Source organism: Manihot esculenta, chromosome 6 (genome assembly GCF_001659605.2).
Source record: "Manihot esculenta cultivar AM560-2 chromosome 6, M.esculenta_v8, whole genome shotgun sequence".
NCBI lineage: Eukaryota > Viridiplantae > Streptophyta > Magnoliopsida > Malpighiales > Euphorbiaceae > Manihot > Manihot esculenta.
Genome location: NC_035166.2, coordinates 14,371,730 through 14,392,004, shown reverse-complemented (window position 1 = coordinate 14,392,004; position 20,275 = coordinate 14,371,730). Strand labels below are relative to the sequence as shown.

General features: G+C 31.8%; 2 protein-coding genes and 1 non-coding gene across 8 annotated transcripts; 1 reads left to right on the top strand and 2 right to left on the bottom strand.

The window, feature by feature from the left end:
- Positions 1-5,343: 5,343 nt before the first annotated feature.
- On the bottom strand, positions 5,344-9,706 carry LOC110618314 (translocase of chloroplast 90, chloroplastic). 2 transcript variants are annotated; one of them, XM_021761471.2, is made up of 2 exons: positions 9,029-9,706; positions 5,344-7,933 (listed from the first exon to the last, which is right to left on the bottom strand). In XM_021761471.2, the coding sequence occupies exons 1-2, from the start codon at positions 9,153-9,155 to the stop codon at positions 5,727-5,729; spliced, it is 2,334 nt and encodes a 777-aa protein (XP_021617163.1). In that variant the 5' UTR covers positions 9,156-9,706; the 3' UTR covers positions 5,344-5,726. The 2 variants fall into 2 exon arrangements, with proteins under 2 accessions (XP_021617163.1, XP_021617164.1); XM_021761472.2 differs by lacking the exon at positions 9,029-9,706 and adding an exon at positions 8,195-8,327.
- A 1,552-nt stretch (positions 9,707-11,258) lies between these two features.
- On the bottom strand, positions 11,259-11,332 carry TRNAR-UCG. Its single transcript has one exon. It is a non-coding gene; the product is annotated as a tRNA-Arg (tRNA).
- Positions 11,333-14,478: 3,146 nt separating this feature from the next.
- Positions 14,479-20,199, top strand: LOC110617006. 5 transcript variants are annotated; one of them, XM_021759578.2, is made up of 3 exons: positions 14,479-14,582; positions 17,253-17,641; positions 17,921-20,199. In XM_021759578.2, exons 2-3 carry the CDS (start codon positions 17,265-17,267, stop codon positions 20,025-20,027), a joined length of 2,484 nt encoding a protein of 827 aa, XP_021615270.1. In that variant the 5' UTR covers positions 14,479-14,582; positions 17,253-17,264; the 3' UTR covers positions 20,028-20,199. The 5 variants fall into 5 exon arrangements, with proteins under 5 accessions (XP_021615270.1, XP_021615273.1, XP_021615269.1 ...); XM_021759581.2 differs by having other exon boundaries at positions 14,485-14,658; positions 17,570-17,641; positions 17,908-20,199; XM_021759577.2 differs by having other exon boundaries at positions 14,485-14,658.
- The last annotated feature ends 76 nt before the right edge of the window (positions 20,200-20,275 follow it).

The window sequence follows — 20,275 nt, the reverse complement described above, 5'->3', positions numbered from 1 at the left end:
TTTTTCCTTTTTCGCGAGACTTCTCTTTTGCATTTTCGCAGGGAACTTGCAGTATTTGCAGGATGATTATAAAATGGATAAAAATTCTACGATAAATAGAATATTTATTTTATAAAAATTTTATTTGATTTAAATAAATTATTTTTTAATAATTTTTTTAAAAAATAATTTAATTAAATTAAGAGAAAAAGTCATTTTTTTCATTTTAAAATTAAATAAAAATATCAATTAATTAAACATAATTTTAATATTTTATAAAAATTTAAAATTTGTTAATTGAATTATTTTAATTAAACAAGTTTAAAATCTAACGCTCTAGTTTTTAAAATTTAATTCTGTTAAACTATCTAACGCTCTAATTTTTAAAATTTAATTTCGTTAAAATTAAAAGTAATATTTCATAAAGTTAATAATTTAAATTTATTTTTTAAAAATAAAATATAGTTTCAAAAATACCTTTATCAATAATAAAAATTACTTTCACTCTTTTAATCTCCAAATCCTCTTCATCCCTCTTTTCCCTCATCTCAAGTCCGATTGCATGCAAGGCTATTTGCATCAGTCATCGCAACCATTACAGCCTCTCACATAAATGGTAAATTGTCGCAACCATTATAGCCTCGAATTTGCATATAGATTGTTGCTCCTATTGTTGCTACGCTGCATCTTATTGTTGCTCGCCATCGCTACTCACTATTGCTCTACTGTTGCTTTTTATGGCTACTCTATCACTCCTTGTTGGACGATCCATGACTTTATCTCAGTGGAAGTATCTTGCAACTCCATAACTAATTTTGTGTTTGTATTTAAATGATTTTGAGAGTATTTTGTACAACTAGCGATTGATTTGTATTTAGTTCTTTGATTAATTGAGTTATTTTGCATTTGGATTGAAGAAATTATTAATAAATTTATTGAATTTCAATGATATTTGACAGACTATGCGCGATGCGATATCTACAAGTGTATAGAATCCTTTAAGTAATAAGGAGGGAGTAGAGTATTGTACCCGCAAGACTAAAAATTAAGTACCAAAATATTTATAGAATTGTTTGTCCATATACTCATGAACAAAAATGGTACAGATAAAGAAAAATTAGACATCTCATTTATATTGGTCTTACTCTTTTAGCTCATGCTTATCTACCCTTAAAATATTAGAATTATGATCTTGAACAAAGTGTTATGTTAGATCAATACGTTGCCATCTCTTATAAAAAGCGTCACCATTCTTGAAATTATTTTTCAAAGACCCAAATTATTTGTCTTTTTAGCCTTTTGGTTGCAATATTTTTCCCTTATTACATTCTTATAATAATCATAAATTTAGTTATCGTTCAACTAAGCGTATTATAAGTCAGGGCGCGTCTATTTAGCTAAACATATTCTAATAACTTTTCCTATGCCAAATTATCTACAACGTTCAACATGTAGGAACCCCAAGCTGATCCAACGTTATTTTCACCAACACCTTCATCAATTACCTTTCTTTCTTCCACTCCCTCCTCACCTCACACTCCTTCATCTCCAACTCTCTCTTTCACTCAAATTCTCATTCGGCCTATATCACCAACCGACACTCAAAGTTCAACAGAAACCATGCCAATATTTGAGCCATCCAAAGGATTATAGATCATATCCATATTTCTTCTCCTATGACTTTCCCTAGCAGTACTTGACCTGACCAACCTACAACTATCCCAAATCAAGTTTGAACTCATCCCATGATTTTACGATCCAATCATAAACCAAATCATAAATATGCATCTGTTGCTCACCTTTTGCCATCTCAGGAACCAAAAACGTTTTTGCAAGCTAACAAGATGCAAGAGTGGCAAGAGGCTATGCAAGAAGAAATTTCAATTTTGCTTAGGAATTAAACATGGACACTAGTGCCTAGGCCGACAAATGTTACTATCATTCAAAACAAATAGGTTTATCGATTAAACAACATTCTAATAGTAATATTGAGTGCTATAAAGCCCGGGTTGTAGTAAAGGGATTTACACAACAATCGAGTATAGATTTTCACCGGTGGTCAAATTTACTATTGTCCGTCTTCTTTTATCTCTTACTGTAATAAATGGATAGGATATGTGTCAATTGGACATTTCTAATGCTTTTCTCCATGGGTTTTTATATACAGATTTGTACAATGAACAACCCAAAGGCTTTGTTGATCACACTAAGCCTGATTATGTTTGTAAGCTGCGCAAATCTCTTTATGGATTGAAGTAGGCACCGCGTATTTGGTTTGAAAGGCTCAAAAATTTTATGTGCTCCATCAAATTTCAGTACACTCAGGCTATCACTCTTTATTTGTTTATATCAATGGTTTTGATTAGTTATTTGTGCTCATTTATGTTGACGATATTCTTGTCACATGTTCTAAATATTCACTTATTGATTGGTTTGTTCACATATTGGCTGCTACTTTTCCGATTCGAGATCTTAGTGATATTAATTATTTTCTTGGGGTAGAGGCCACTTGAACACTAGATGGGCTTTTGCTCTCTCAAAGTAAATAAATTTCAGAGATACTTCAAGCCACGCATATGGAGGATTTAAAACCGTATGGTACACCAATGGCAAATTCCAAATTTAAGCAAGAATATGGGCACATTGTTGTCTTCTATGACAGAATATCATAAAGTAGTGGGGGCACTTTAGTATTTGATGATCACTAGACCTAATATTGCTTTTGTAGTCAACAAGCTAGCTCGGTTCTTACACTGTGCCACGGATTTCCATTGGCAGACATGTAAGAGATTATTGTGTTATCTTAATGGTACTTCTGTTCATGGGCTTTTGCTTCGTCCATCATCTACACTTTCTATTCAATGCTATTTGGATAGTGATTAGGCTAGTTGCTCGGATGATCGTCGATCTACAAGTAGTTATTTAGTTTATTTTGGTGATAATCTTATCTCTTGGTCCAGTAAGAAACAGCCAACTGTTGCAAGACCAAGCACAGAAAGTGAATATAAAGCTATAGCTAATGCAACAACAAAGTTAATGTGGATAACTTCACTTATGCGTGAAATTGGACATGCGCCTGCTTAATATGCAACGCTATGGTGTGACTATATTAGTGCTATTTATCTCACTTCCAATCCAGTTTTCCATGCACGAACAAAGCATGTTGAAATTGATTATCATTTTATTCGAGATCAAATTAAACTCGGTATTGTTCTAATACGGTTTATCAAGGGTGCAGATCAAATAGCTGATATCTTAACCAAACCATTGGGTCAAAATTTATTCCCCTCTCACTTGTGCAAGTTTCGACTTCAGTCACCTGTAGCTCAGCATGAAGGGGGTTGTTAGTGATAATATGTGATCACGAATTTCTAATTTCTTAGCTCTTATCACTTATCTTATTATTAGCTAATGTTGTGTTTGTATTTTATGCTTATCCTTTGTAACTATCGTATACAAATATGTATAAGTAGAGAGTTTTACCCACAATACAATTAATAGAAAACATATTAATTTCTCTCCGAATTTACAACATCAAGTCTCCTAACAAATGAATTTAGTTAATCATATTCAAGAATTCAATAATAAATTCTATTGAGAAGTTATCAAAAACCATCCTAAAATAATTGTGAACAACAAGTTAAAAGAATAATAGAAGAAAGAAAAATTAAAAATATATGGATTTCTCCTTATAGATCTTCCAAATCTTGTTTTTTGATTTCTTTGCGATTTCTATCGTGTATATGTATTTAAAAGTGGACAAAAAGTCTTTAGTCTTTCAATTATAATGTATTTATACTCTTTTGAGATTTCTAATGGTCAACCCTAGTGAAAAACCTAAAAAATTAAAATTTTTGGTAAAAACATGGGGCATTACACATGAAAAGGAGTGAAATATGGGTTAAACCATGAAAATACGGGTCTATCTTATATTTTTTACTATCAATTTTAGCTCCATTTTTTTGTCTAGTGAAAAACATGGGGTATAATGTTAAAACACGCTTATCCCATATTTTTGTCCTTTTTTTAAAATTTCTCTAAATTTTTTTAGATTTTTTTTTAAAATTGTCTTATTCATTCCTTAATTTATTTTGAATTAAGTGAAAATATCAAATAATATTCCTTAATTTGTTTTGAATTAAGTGAAAATATCAAATAATAATAGATGAAACTAAAAATTTTATAACTAAACATAAAAATTCAATAAAACTATGAAAAATTAATTAAAATAGATGAATGTGATGTCTTTTCACTATAAAGGATGTCATATTTTGATGAAATTTAATTTTAAGACTAAAATACTGGGTGTTAAAAGTAAATATATTTGAGAGATTAAAAAATAATTTTTTCCAAAATTAAATTTTACTGCCTTTAAAAGCAGCAATAATTGGGAGCATTGGACAAAAGCCATAACATTTGCACTCTCCTTGCTGGCTGTCCACCCCACGTTAAAAAATTAATGACTTGGAGAACTCAAGGGTGTTTTTATTTTCCATTATTGGGCTGAGCTGCAACTGTAATGGCTGACAGCTTTAATTTAATATGAGATTGCAGAGCTTCAGTGTGCTCTGTTGTCCTTTAAATATTAAAATTTACTAATATCATAATTGGAATGCAATTTAATATCATCTTCATGCAAGATATGTTAATTAAATATATTGAGTATGTATTTGTGGATCTATAAATATTTAAATTAAAATTATTGAATAGAACTAAAATTATAATATACTCAAGATCTGAATTTATAAAAATTAAATAAAAATTAATTATATTATTAATAATTTATTTTAAAAAAAATAAAAATTAATTACATATATTATACTCTGAATTTTCTGTAAATTTTTATAAATTGATAAAATTAAATAAGTATAACTTCATTATTTTTATAAAAATTTGTATTTTTTTGTATAAATTATTAATAATATAACTAATTTATTTTTAATTGTTATAATTTTTATAAATTTAAATATTAAATAAATTATAATTTTAGTCCAGTCGTTCCAATAGGTCAACCTTAGTGTAAGCACATATTCAACGGAGCATTTAATCCAAGTTCCGACATGCTTATGAGAAGCATTTCATGTTTCATAAGCGTAATCCTTGAATGCTAGAATTGAATCAATGAACGTACCATCAAAAGTGATTATACATGAAGCTGTGAGACTCGCACCCATACACATTATTTGCAGCACCTTAGAGCCTTCTCCAGCTCAAACATGGCATGGCATCAGCTTCTCTAAATGCAGTGTGCTGACAAGTCAATTGGAGAAGAAAAGTCACAAGTCAGAACACAGATGAAGTTGATCTATTTTCGCTAAGGAATCTACAGCCATTTTTGCACAATGTAAAGAAGCTTCATAACAATTCGAAGATCCAACCCAGTTGGAACATCAAAAGGTTATTTATTCCAGCAACCATAAGATTGATTTTCCTTGTGTTCCTGTACAACTATAACTGCGATTGCTCGCTACAGAGATACATGTGGCCAGAGTAGTAGGTCAACAGAAAAAAAAATCACTATTCACCCTCTACCAGTATGCATTAAAAAAACGATAACAATAATAATAAAACATCATTATCTAACCTACACAACATGAAAGTAAAGTGTGGAGCAAAAGAAGTGGGAACAACTTCCAAAAAATCCAACTCTTTTGTCGCTATAAAAACCTGGTTATGCATAAAAATTCCTGTCTGGTTATTTTTCCTCTTCAAATTAAGAGAATTGGGAATCAAGAGATCAAGACTCATCACATCTCTAATACTTCTTTCCTTCCATTTCCCTCATCTTTCCTATGGAAAAGGGCTCTGAGAATTGAAAAAATGGCTACTAATGCGATTTCAGTACACTCAGAGCTACTCATCTTTAAGCTAACTTGTCCAGTTTTCTGGCTATTTAGATTTGCATTAACTGCCATTCTCATGCCTCGTACAGGCTGAAATTCAGATTGAAAACCTACACCCAACACTGTCTCCTTCTTAAATGACAGAGCCGTCATTGACAGGCTGATAATATCATTCCTTACAGGGTAGTCTCGCCCTCTTAATGTTGCTTCAAAAGTCCCACCATATGCCACCTGTCCAGAGCTCCTCATTTGGCCAGCATTCATTATGAACTTCAGTCTCTTCCCAATCAATATGGTATCTTCAAGTTTGGTACCAACATAATAATTCTCCCCAAAGCATGTTAACGACATTGCACACTCAGTAATATGGTGCTTGAGAGTCTTCAGCTTTGTATTGCTGTGAACTGTATAGATAAGATCTTTACCAGCAGATTGAACATCAAAACCCAAAGAATAAGTAGGGCCCCTAGGATCCGTGTAAGCAGCAACACATTCAGACTGAATGCTGAAATTCTGTTTGTCCTTGCTCATCTGCCCTGTAATTGAGGCATAAATGTTCCTTTTTATTTCCATAGCTGTCTCCAAGTTTATACCATCAAAGCTCACATCATGATCCCATCCTTGGGGATCAAGAACAGGTCTCACAAGCCATTGGTCACTTGTAGCAACGCAGTGATATCTATGTACAGGGCAATCTGAATCAAAAGTTGGAGGGACGGCCATATCTGGTAACAGGACATTATCTGGAGGTGGCTGCTGGTCTTCATGGTTATTATCCTCACCCGAAGTTTCTGATTCAGCAAGCTTCTTCTCTCTCTTCCGACTAATGTCCTCCTTTAACTGTTTCTTTAAATAAAGAGTCTCCCGGTAATCCAGCTCATCAAGGTAGTCCCTTTTCTGTGATTTTGTCAATCTCTCGATTTGAGATTTTGTCAGGATTCGGATTGGAGGTAATTGATCATATTCATCTTCTTCATCTGCATCAGAAAGTAAAATTTCATTAACATCATATTCTGCTCCATTTGGGCTTGATAAACGGTGCCGTAAAAGAGATAAAAGGAGATGTGACAGTGAAGGCACCCGGGGGCTAGATGACCCCAACTCAATGCTATCTTGAAATTCCAAGAGAATATTAGCATCACCAAGAACTTTGGTACACATGCATAACAATAAGAATTGAGATCTCCAAGCTTGTCCATTGGGAAGAACATTTTCCCCCATGAAATTCTTTTTACATTGAGTATGATTCTCTGCTAAAAGTACAGGATTTTCCAGTTTTGTGTCTGATACTGCCTGGTGTATAAAGTGTTGTATCAAATCTGTGCATCTGGTAACATATGATTCATAGTTGACCGGAAATCCACTTGGTCCTTCAGGAAGAGTTGACGAAGCATGAGTCATGACAAGGATGGTGTTAAACCAAATTGCACTCCCAAATACTTCAGTCATAAGCTTCATAAGGGGGAAATCATAATAACCCATGTTGACAAGGTCAAGCCGTTCAAAAAAAAGAACAATATGAGGTGGGGATTTTCTAATGAATCTCTTCACAGAGAGCATGATCTTCCTATTTCTTCTCATGTTACTTGCAGATGAAGGAAAGAATCCAGGGGTGTCAATAAAAGTTATTCTGAATCCATTGACAGTTCCAGCAATCTCTTCGATGTGATTAGTGGCTGGTTCAAATGCATCAGTTATCATCTTTCTCTGATCAAATATAGAATTTATGGTTGCACTCTTCCCAACACCTGTCTTCCCCAGGACAAGTATTCTAACAGAGAAATCTAGTTCGGGTGTGTCAATTGCTTCCTGTTCTTCAGCTACTTTTCTAGCTCTTTTCAAATCCAATTCCCTTCCGCGTATTGATATTGCTAAGCGTATCCTATACAAAACCTTTGCTACCAAAACATTGTCATTTGAATAACCTAACCGCTGAAGGAGCCGGAAAAACTTAACCTGGAGATCCTCAATCTTTGCCAATGGATCACTGGCATGATTAGTTCTGTTAGCATCTTCCTGCAGAGAGGGATGAGGCCCATTCTCGTGAGTGTTATCAGAAGAGCATAATGTATCTGGAAGCAGTACTGTAACCTCTGGACATGCCATGTGAGCTGCAGATAACAGGAAATAAGGTCTTTCTCAGTACAACCAACATACAATTTTGAGCCAGGCTGAAAACAAAGACATTTTCTGATACTATTAAAATGAGTTCTCAGCATGGAGAATTTTGACCAAGAAAATACTCCTATGCATAGGAATATATGGCTTGAGTACTGTAAGGTAATTATTCTCATATAAACATCAACAAGAGGAAAAGCTCAAGCGCTACACCAGTTAAAGACAGATGATTCCAAAGATACTTTGTAGTTTACCATCCATTTATCAACCACGGATCACATAGATGTTGACTGCATTCCACCGAATGTTGTTCAATATGAACAATTCCATCATCTGGTGACTCAAAAGCCAAGACAAGCACCATATGAATTCATGATATGAGAAGGCCAAAACTGAAGCATTCAATTAATTGAGTTTTAATTGAGATCCAATATAACCCCACCAACCAAATTAAAAAAATATATATATATATATCCAAAAGGAACATGTCACACTATATGCAATATTACACATGAAAGCTAGTATGGACTTAAGAGGACCCAAACATCCTGTTAATCCTCATTTCAGCATGTATACTTACATCACTGGGTTCCCAAAAGCAACTGAATTTTAAGACATTGACAAAGATCCCTATTATAGTTGACAGTTATCATGCAACGCTAGGACCCAACTTGAACCATTTGATTTATGAAGTAAAAAATCCTTCAAAGACTAGTTTAGTAATTGAGTTCCCAATAACATCCTTAACATACAAGATCAAAACGATGTCATTACGGCAATAAAAGGCCATTGTTCTTACAAAAACAATTTGGGACCTCTTCTTGATCAAGATTACCTAATTCATCTTTTACTTCTTTTCTTTAAGTTTCCTCTTCTTCAATGCATACATGTGAGGTGTCTCATAACCAGAAAAAATAGTCACTAAAGACCGAAAACGTAAACAGGTAGAGTTATGGTTACCATGATTTCCTTTCATGGTTTCAATGAGTAAGCGAGGCATAAGCAATTTCTTTTATCAATGTTTGTCACAAGTTTAAGAAATAAACATAAACAAGCGAAAGCTAAAGGAGAAAAGAATAGCCAAATACCTGGGTCATTAGAATCTTCATTCACAGGTCCTTCAGAGAAGAAACTGCCACTGCTAGACAACAGTCTAGCCGAGGCCAAAGACTTGGACAGTAATTGAGCAAAAGCCCAATCTCTAATACCCTTCATCCCGATATACACACAATTCAATTTGTTAAAAACACAAATCTTTCAGCTATCAATAATCTCAACAGCAGATGGAAAGGAATTTCCAAGAAATCAAATTGCAAAAATGGTACACATATTGCAAAAATCAGCTTCCCATCCCTAAAAATAATAAAAAATCCCTCTCAAAGAAATCCAAAAATTACCCAACCGAGAATTTGATACGAGGAATGCAAAAATGACTAAAATCCAAAACTCATTTCCCGGTTTCTGGGATTCCTTTTCTGTAGGGTGATAACAAGAAACAAGAGAAGAAGCAAGAGGCCGAAAAGAGATGCTTTAGATAAAACAGAGATAAAGTTGGTTGATTCTTTTGGGATTTTACGAGCACGAAATGAGGAAACCCACAGCAAGAAAATTGAAAAGATGAAAATAAACCAAAAGAATTCGATAAATTGGAGGAAATATAGACCTGCTTATGATATGATGGCTGTTAGTCTGACTTTCACGAAGGCCGCTGAATGAAAAAAATAATCGGATATTTCGTCACACGTGTAAATTAGACCAATATTAGCGAATTCAACGTTACTTCCTTCAAACATAATATATTGCATTTTGAACAAGGAGGATTTGAGAACAAAAATTAAAGTCTTAATTAAAACAAACCAAATAAAGAAAGATAGAAAAAGAATTAAAAGATAAAATCAAAACACTCAACTAAATCGATCAAAATCAAAAGAAAAGACATATAAGCCGCATCAAAAGCAATACACATGATGATTGATGCTAGCATGGCTCTTAGAGCATTTTTAATTTAGAAGAGTTTCAGTCCTTGTTTTGCATCACACTTCTCCTCTGCCACCAAAATGATTGAAGAAAGTGAGACTGATTCTAACCGTTGGGACTTGGAACTTACCTTGGAGGAGGGATTCCCATTTTTTCAAGAGTCCCACTTTGTATGACATAGTACCTACATGACATTAAAGTGAGACCCTCTAAAATGGGACTTGCAAGTTCTATTAAAGATGTTCTTAGAGGTACATGCTTAGCTAGGCTAGATGGACTGATAGGGTTCTTAATAACATTGTATTACCCATACGGGAGTGGGCAAGCCAATAAAGCCAACAGGAGAGAACATATTTTGGTTTAAACTAAGAAATCAAATTGAATTAATCGATTTTGGTTTAGCAATTTGAGTCAAAACATTCAATTTAATTTGATTAATATTTTTTAAATTATTCAATTTTCGATTCGTTTTGATTTTAAATGTGTTAAATAATCCACCGATTAAACTAATTGATTTTATTATATACTATTATACTAACTCTTATCCAATTCAATCAGTAGCTCAAATCCAACCTCTTTCCCTTCTCTTTTATCTAATCCAGCTAGCGGTCCAAGCCTAAACATGTTAAATTTACAAACTTCAATTTTGATAAAATCAAATTGAATCGATTTTTATCGATTTGATTCGATTCAATTATATCTTAATAATCGATTTGATTTGATTTTTAATATTTTCAAAATTTAATTTTTAATTTTTTTAATTCAATTCAAATTCGAATCGAATTTAACCGATTGGACAGTGCTAAAACGTCAATATTAACATTAAAAAGAGATGAAATAAATGAAAATCATATAAGTGAATATCAATAATCATCATAAAATTTGAGATCAATAAACGTGGTGCATATGAAAGGATTGGGTATGAGTACGTGAGAGTGAGGAGGTAATTGATTTAGGTTTAATATTTTTTAAGAAAATTTAGTAATGGGAATAATGAAGTTGAAGACAAAATAAAAGTTAAGTTTTTAAATCCATTTTGAGCTCTTATATTTCTCTCTTCGTACGTAGTACAATGAATATAATGTTTCATCAGATCACATCATCATGGTTGACAGAAATTCATAAATTAATTTATTTATTATGAAATTTGAAATTTTCTTTTTTAATAATGAGTTGAATTATTCCCAAGTGAGTAAGAAGTATTTAAAAATATTATCAAAATATTCTGCTAAAGAATTAGATAAAATTGGAACTAGGTTTACTAATTAAAACAAAATCGAGAAAATTAAAACCTATGGATAAATTTACAAAAAAAAAATATTAAGCGACGAAAATGAGGAACGACCACAGTGGGAGTCGAACCCACGACCTTTTGATCCGAAGTCAAACGCGCTAATCCACTGCGCTATGCGGTCAGGGGATGTTCATAGTCTTATCAAATATGCTTTGTATGCAATCCAACTTTATCGGATAGCTGATTATAATTATGTTATATGACTACTAATAAAGATATATACCAATTTAATATAGTAATGAGATAAATATAAAAATATTAATTTACTATATAATAATTTAAAATATAATTATTTTTATAATAATAATAATAATAAATATTATAACTAATTAGTTTATTATTTATAGTATTTTTAAATTATGTATTATGTATTGTAATTTTAAATAATTTATATAAAAATTTTAATTTTAAAAAATTATAATTAATAAATTATAGCACTTACAGACATAATCTATATCTCAGATTTTATTTTGCCACTCTTCAATTTTTATTTTCAAAAAGAAATTAATAAATTATAAAAGAAATATAATCTAGCAATTAATAAGTTTCGTATAAGCTACCCTCAATTTTTTAATATTTTAATCCAACAAATGATTTAACTGTTTGCATGTTTATCGGCCGGCTATAGTTTTATCAACAAATAATCTTTTTATTAAAATTATCGATACATAAAATATCTAAAATCACATTAATTAATTATGATCTCTCTTCTCTTACTGTTTTTATCTCATAAAACTCTTCGTACCTTTTCCTCTCCCTTTCTCTGGTGCTGCTACCTTCTATCTATCTATCTCTCCTTTTTATTACTTCCCTCTTTGGATCGTCATAACAAATTAAGGGCTATATGAATAAATTTTAAAATATTCACATACAAGCAGGGGCGGAGGGAGGGTACGATAAGGTGGCACGTGCCGTATCGGCAACCGAAAAATGCTTTGAAAGGAATGAAGGTGCCGCAGCGGCGCGTTGGTGGTGCCCTACCAAAAAAAAGCTCCTGACTCCGCCATTACATACAAGTGAAATTTTAGGTGGTAAAAGAATATAATGAGTAAGAGAAGGTAAAATGATAAACGATGAAATAATGAGAATGTAAAAAAGTGATGCAGCTATGTTGCCGAGTGATGTCAATACTAGGTGAGCTTATTTTTTAACAAAAATTATTATTTAATTTTTGATATAATTTATTAGCAGGTCTTTTTATTTTTAAAAATATATTAAAGTATTTTTAATATTTTAAAAAGTCTATTAATTAATTTTTTCGTTAATTTTAACAATAAAATATTTTAATCTTCAATTTTTATGATTTTAAAAAATTAATTAATTAATTGATTATATTTTAAAAAAATTTATTAATTAATACTTTCGTATTAGAGATATTTTAAATTTTTTTATAACACTTTATTTTGAAAGAATATTTTTTTATAATATTTAACGGTTAAAATTGAGAAATGAACTAATTAATAAATTTTTTAAAATTTTAAAAATATGTTAATATAATTTTTAAAATAGAAAAATTAATTGGTAAATTTTATTATATTACGGGAATAAAATAGTTAATTTTTCTATTTTTTTTAAGGTTTTTGATTGAAATGACAATATATTGAATTTGTTTTGTTCTTCAAATGAGCAGCCGCGTGCACTTTTTAATTTTAATTAAAAAATTAAATTAAAATTTTTATTCGATTCAGTTATTTAATATGTTAAATTGATTTAATTATTAATTTTAAAATATTTTATTTTTTAATATGTTAATTTGAATATTGATATTATTATTTTCATGAAATGTTACTGAATATTGATATTTAAGCATTTATTTTTTATTGTTAATTTGGATATTTAATTATTGGCTATGAATTTGGCACATGCCTTTTATAAATGCATTAAATCTGTTTCTTGGCATGATGGTTGAAGTTTGAAGTTTCAATTTTGATTTATCTGTTTCTTGGCATGATGGTTGAAGTTTGAAATATGTCCTTCCATCTGTTACTTGAATTAAAATGTTTAAAATATCAATTTTTTAAATTAATTTTGTTAAAAATTAAACTAAATTAAACTAAAATTTAATCATTTGATTCGATTTTAATAATCGGTTTAATTTAATTTTTAATAATTTTAAAATTCAATTTTAAATTTTTCGTTTTGCTTCGAAATCCAATCCATCAATTGCACGGCCCTACAAATAAGACAGAAGCAAATGGGAGATTTTTGTGTTTCACAATAGTTTTCATTTAAAATAAAGAATTTCACAATAATTTAATTTAATTAATTTCTTTTCTAATTTTTTATTTATTATAAATGAATTCAATTTTTTTAATTCAAAAAGTTTTCATTTTAAATAAATAGAAATCTTACATAATTTTATAAAATTTTATTTAAATTAGTTTTTTATAAAATGAATCATATGAAATGATGAGTATTTGGTAATTGTGAAGAAGAAGATTGAGTTTTTTTTTTTTTTTTTTTTGAAACAAGAAGATTGAGTTTATTAGTTTTCAAAAAGAGCTGTAATGGATGTAACATTTATACTTACAAACTCCATCTGAAATTTATATATAGAAGATTAAGGTATTCATTAACGTAAGTGAAATTCTTTCAAATTTTGTTTAATTTAACTAGAATTAAATTTTAATAAAATATAATTTTAATTTATTAAGTTTTTATTTAATTAAATTAATAAAAAATCAACATTCTATTCTTTAAAAAAAAACATGGGTTAAAAGTATCCATTTAATTAAAATAAATCTGTATTCAAACATATTACTATTTAAAAATTAAAATTTCAACGGGGACAAACTCTTACCACCTCATTTGGTCTGAACAGGAAGGTTTCAGTTCTAGCACTAGTGGGTCTACAATAAATAACTTTTGTAAGAAAAAGAATCAGAAGATATCCATGTCCTAAACTATATGCAATTTTTCTTCTTAAAATTAGAATTTGTTTATGAATTTTAAAATATAACCCAATTTAATATGTATTGAAACAAAAAAATTTATTAATTAAAAAAATAATTTAATTTTAAAAATTATGAATAGACGTATTTGAGAAAAAAAATAATATAAAATTTATTATTTTAATTATACTAACTATAATAATTATATAAAAATATTATTTTGAATATAAAACATGACATTTTAGACTGGGCCGGGCGGCATTTTGGGTGGTGATTAGGTCCAAGCAGCCGTGTGATATATGTTCCAAAAATTTTAACACAACCCCTTAAATATTTTCTTCTTTCCAATTGTACCCCCACATTTGTTATTTCGTGCGCCAATACGTCCTTCTCCCCTCTTACTTCAATATTCGCATTTTTTCCGCAAGGCCCCAAACTCTAGGGTTTTCTTCTACCCCAAATTACTTCACCTCTGCTCTGGTAAGCCCTTCTTCTCTCCCGCCCTAGAGCCTGCGTTCTCCATCTTCTCTCAAATATACATTTCTGCGCTTTACTGGTTAGTATCTTGTACTGAATTAGCTTATATCTTAACATAATGTGGTTATGCTAATTTGATCATTAAGTTTTTCACCTTAAATTATGATTTTGGATTTTTTTGGGTAGCTTATAGAATAGGCTTACATTTGGTGACAGTGCATGTGATGTTTTCTTGCTGAAAGTAGTAAATTTTGGGTTTTTCTGGAAGTTGGAACGTAATGCTGTGATCTTCAGCCTTTGAAAGCTTAGCTTCTTGTGCTCTGTCTGTTCTTGCTTTCTACATTAGTGGTGAAAATACTGTATAGTGAAATCTTGGAACTTGTGACCATTTTGTTTCTGTAGGAAGCTCAAGGTAATTTGTGTTGATAATTTGTCTTCGTTTCTTCAATTTGTTAGTTAGAAAGGGACACAAATAAGCAAACCCATTTTTGCCTTGGGTAAACAGTAGTTCATTGCTTTGAGTTATTAAAGGAATGAACAAATTATTGTTATTATTTTTTTAACGGGACATCTTCTATCACTTCCTTGCTAAAAATGCTAAACTCAAAGTGAATTGGTTGATGCAGCTCATGTTCATGACTTCCCTATCAAGATGGTTCTATCCATACCTATTATCTCCCAACTTAGATTTGTATCAGCAGTCTCGTTCAACTTCAATTTGTATTGTAAAAAGTCCTAAAAATTAATTGAGTATCATCAAAATTAATGTGATTTGCTATAACCGGTTTACAGGTTATCTTATGTCTAAATTTCTCTTATTGTCCTCAATTTAGATTGAATTTATATTAATGTATATATTGTACAAAATTTTCTAAAATTTTCAATTTAATTATATATATATATTTATATATTGATTTTTTTTTGTAAAATTATTCATAATAAATTTTAAATTATGGTTATGTAATTATCTTTCGAACTTTTATATTTAGCTTAAAACTTAAACTTTTATTTATTTTCTATTTATTTGAACTATAAAGTAAATAATTAGAAATAGTATATATATATATTATCTTATTAAAAATTATAGGAAAGATTAGCAGTGTCATTTTTACTTGAATTACTTTTCAATCAATTTAAAGTTAATGTCTAAAGAATAATCCCATCTACTTTATCTTAATCTTATTGATTTTATTTTTATCTAAGGAAAAAATTTGTAATGTATGTTATTTTACTTTGTTTTAATTACATCCAAACTCTAATTAATTATTTATGAATGATTTTCTGTGTTCTTTTAATATATAGGTTGATATTGTAAATAGATTTTTCATTCTTTTTTTATATCAGCAACTAATATATCAAATTTTATATTATTTTTAAGCAGAAATTTTGTATCAGGAATTCTTTGTTTATTAAATTGAAGTATAGGAATTTTTGCAATGCAATTTAAAGTTAAGGGACGTTTGTGGTACACTTATCTAAGTTAAGGAACAGTGAGTGAAATATCGCTATAAATTAACCTATCGCTATAAATTAGCCTATCAACCAGTTCTAGCAGGTCATAAAGACTATAATGATGTTCAAAGTGAAGTTCAAGGATTTTTGTGACACAAATTGAGGTTGAGAGACAGTCATTCATACAACTATATAAGTTGAGGACTGTGAGTGAAATTAACTCTCAATCAGCAGTGACTACATGTGTGCGTATTATTCCAAATGCAGAAAAATTTTGTTTCTAATTTTTTAATGCCATTTCCTGAACTAATTGTCATTCTCGTGGCAATCAGTCCCCTTTTTCATTTTTTATGTGGGGAAGGTAACTTTTTTGCCCTAAGTGCATTTTTGCAATGCTGCCATACACAAAAAAGAAATATGATTAATTAGGATACTTTTTGATGTTTTATTTTATCGGTGAGGAACTTCTGGATGTCAATTGATATTGTGCCTGATTGTGTGTGTGTGAGTACTTTTAGGATCTCATAAAAAGAGTTGAAGAGCGGGGATTGTAGGAGTGAATAGTTTCAAATCCATGAATTTTATTAATAAATAAATAAATAAATTCTCTAGGGATGCTTTTGAAAATTGGAATTTTCAATTGTAGAGTGGAAGGTGTATTCTTTCTCATATCTGAGTAACTTGACGTTCATTTGGCTATTGATCTTCATTTTGAAGAGAAATATAGTAAAAACGATATGAAAATTATCAATCAGCTAGTTAAATCCGAGTGACAAATGTTAGAAAAGGAACTAATTTTTCATGACATGAACATTGTAATTAATGCATGATACTTGTTATAGTTCAAAAGTAAAATCTGTATTTAATATTAGCAGTTCATGTCTTTTGGGTCTTTTTTGCTTTTTTGGTGGTGGAATGGTTTAGATTACAATTTCTTAGGCCGCAGGGGCAAGCATATATGGAGAGGAGGGAAGGGGGTTATTCTCTTGCTGGTCCACTGGTATATCTGTTCTTGATGGTTTTGTATGTGATTTTTATGGTTGTAGCTGGTTTAGAATACCAACTTCTGTTTGGATGGTGTAGGTAGGCATACAACCTGCACTTTGTTTTGAAATGACTTTGCATATAGAAGTGTTACTTTGGAGGTTGGAGGTACTATAACATATAGGCTTGTATCGGCTGTTCTAAACACTGCTTTTTAATTATTTGTCTGATGTGCAGAAGTGATTTCTGATGCCGAGAAAAAAGCTTATTCTGATATGCCAGTTTGGTGGTGAATTTGTTACAAGTGATGATGGGTATATTTCATACACTGGTGGAGAAGCACATGCTCTAGATATCAATCATAAAACTGTGTTTGATGATCTCAGGCTAGAAATTGCCAAAAAGTGCAACTTAGAATATGAATCATTGTCCATGAAATACTTCCTCCCAGGAAATAGGAAAACTCTAATTACTTTAGCAAATGACAAAGATGTAAAAAGGATGTATGATTTTCATGGGGATTCAGTAACCGCAGATGTTTTTGTTATGGGCAGAGAAGGTTTTAATCATGAAGACTTGCCCAAGCGTGCTTTTAATCATGAAGACTTGCCCAAGCGTGCTGGCAGGTAAATTTTCCTTCCTTGAGATGTTTCATGTTTCTAGGAGCTTAGGTGGTAACTCTTGTGATTGCCACTTCACTGTAATTGATTACTGGATAACTTATGATAAAACACCATTCTTTACCTCAAGGTAAAAGTGTAGACATAATTGCTAATGTCTTGCATAGTAACCCTGGTTTGTTACTGAAAATTGTCCCGTTATGAAAAATTGACAGTGACAACACTTTCACTTTTCTCTCCATTTTGTTTTCATTTGCATTGATTCATAGTAGTTATCACTCACAGACCACGTGGGACAAAACGAGCCAAGACTGTGCCTGCTGAAGCATCTCAAGATGCAGCTGGTACACCTTCTGTTGCCCATGTTGATGATGCAACTGCTCCCATCTCTCCTGTACTTGATATGAATGCTACCCCAGCTGATACTGTTAAGAAGCGGAGGCGTACTGTGTCCAGGAAAGTTGGTGCCAGTGATCCTGCCACTGACAAGGTTAATGAGGCAAGAAAAAGTACATCAAGGAAGAAAAATTCTCATAATTATGGCACTGTTGCCATAATTGATGAAGTAGAGCAGGCAGCAAAGCAATCAGATGTTCCATGGGTAGACATTTCTCTTTATTCATCTACTGATATGAACTCTAATGATGTTTCTCTAGAAGAAATGATTGCCGCTTGGAAAGATGGAATAATTGGCGTTGGCCAAGAATTCAAGAATGTAGCTGAATTTCGTGATGCACTGCAAAAATATGCCATTGCACATCGTTTTGTGTACAGGTTAAAAAAGAATGACACCAATCGAGCAAGTGGCATATGTGTGGCTGAAGGTTGCTCTTGGTCAATTCATGCATCTTGGGTTCCATCTGATCAAGTCTTTAGGATAAAAAAGATGAATAAAGCACATACATGTGAAGGGGAATCATGGAAGGCTGCTCATCCAGCAAAAAGTTGGCTGGTCAGTGTTATAAAGGACAGGCTAAGAGATAGCCCACATCACAAACCTAAAGACATTGCTAAATCTGTTTTGCAAGATTTTGGGATTGAACTGAGCTACACACAAGTGCGACGTGGACTTGAAGAAGCAAGAAAGCAACTTCAGGGTTCCCATAAAGAGGCTTATAGCCAGTTGCCTTGGTTCTGTGATAAGATGGTAGAGGCAAATCCAGGTAGTTTTGTGAAGCTTTTCATTGATGATGACAGCAAATTTCAACGCCTTTTTGTTTCATTTCATGCCGCAATACATGGTTTCAAGAATGGTTGTCGCCCACTTCTATTTCTTGATTCTACAAATCTCAAATCAAAATTCCATGAGGTTTTGCTGACAGCTACAGCGTTAGATGGGGATGATGGTGCTTTTCCGGTTGCATTTGCTGTAGTAGATATTGAGAATGATAATAACTGGCATTGGTTTTTGGAGCAGTTGAAATCGGCAATTTCTACTTCACAATCCCTAACTTTTGTTTCTGATAAAGAGAAGGGACTAACGAAATCTGTGCTTCAAGTATTTGAGAATGCTCACCATGGTTACTCTATATACCCCCTGCTGGATGAATTCATGAGAAATTTGAGAGGGCCATTCCATGGAGATGGGATGGCTGCTTTGCCTGCTAGTTTTTTGGCTGCTGCACATACAGTCCGACTTGATAATTTCAGAATGTTCACTGAGAAAATTAAACAGGTTTCTCCAAAAGCATACAATTGGCTTATGCAGATTGAGAAAGAATGTTGGACAAATGCATTTTTCAAGGGCGAGCTTTATAATCAAATTACAGTGAATATTGCGGAGTTGTACAGTAATTGGATTGAAGAATTGTGGGAGCTTCCTGTAACCCAGAAGGTAGAATCACTTGGATGCAAAATGATGGAGTTGATGCACAAACGTGAGATGGATTCAAATGGATGGACTACAAAGCTTACTCCATCCAAGGAGAAAAAACTGCAGGAGGAAACTCTGGATTCACTAGCTTTCAAAGTATTGTTTTCATCTGATACCGTATTTGAGGTTCATGGCGACTCAATTTATGTTGTGGATATTGTCAAAAGGGACTGTAGTTGTATGACATGGGAATTGACTGGATTACCTTGTCGCCATGCCATTGCTGTCTTCAGTCGCATTGGAAAGAGTGTATATGATTATTGTTCGAAACACTACACAGTTGATAGCTTCCGTTCGACATATTCCAAGTCCATAAATCCAGTTTTGGACATTTTTAAGCCTTTGGATGAAGAAGATGCCTCGGAGGTAAAGCAGGTGCTTCCTCCGACTACACCTCGGCCGCCAACCCAACTAAAGGAAAAACAAATTAGAAGAATGGATGAACTTAAAAGAGTAATGACTTGCTCCAGGTGCAAGGGACAAGGGCATAATAAGATCACCTGCAAGGAACCTTTGTAGTTCTTTCTGGGAAGTTTAAGCTCTCGACGAGCTTTCGCTAACGTTATAGGTCTGTACTTATGCATGTGTGTCGCTGTACAGTTTTCTATTCCTTTGCAAAGGTAATGTAGTTCTTGATGACATTAATTTTGAAGTAATCTGCAATGAGCATCAAGAATTACACAGTGCTTTATGACTGGAATTTCTACTTAAGTCGATTAGCAATCATTGTTCCAGTATTTGTTTTGCTAGTTCTGAAACGAAATGCC

Excerpts from the sequence above, each read along its gene's own strand:
- LOC110617006 (XM_021759578.2), top strand. The coding sequence starts at position 17,265 with ATGCCGAGAAAAAAGCTTATTCTGATATGCCAGTTTGGTGGTGAATTT. Across the intron at positions 17,642-17,920 it reads TTGCCCAAGCGTGCTGGCAG|ACCACGTGGGACAAAACGAG; the intron begins GTAAATTTTCCT and ends TATCACTCACAG.
- LOC110618314 (XM_021761471.2), bottom strand. The coding sequence starts at position 9,155 with ATGAAGGGTATTAGAGATTGGGCTTTTGCTCAATTACTGTCCAAGTCT. Across the intron at positions 7,934-9,028 it reads TGAAGATTCTAATGACCCAG|CTCACATGGCATGTCCAGAG; the intron begins GTATTTGGCTAT and ends TGTTATCTGCAG.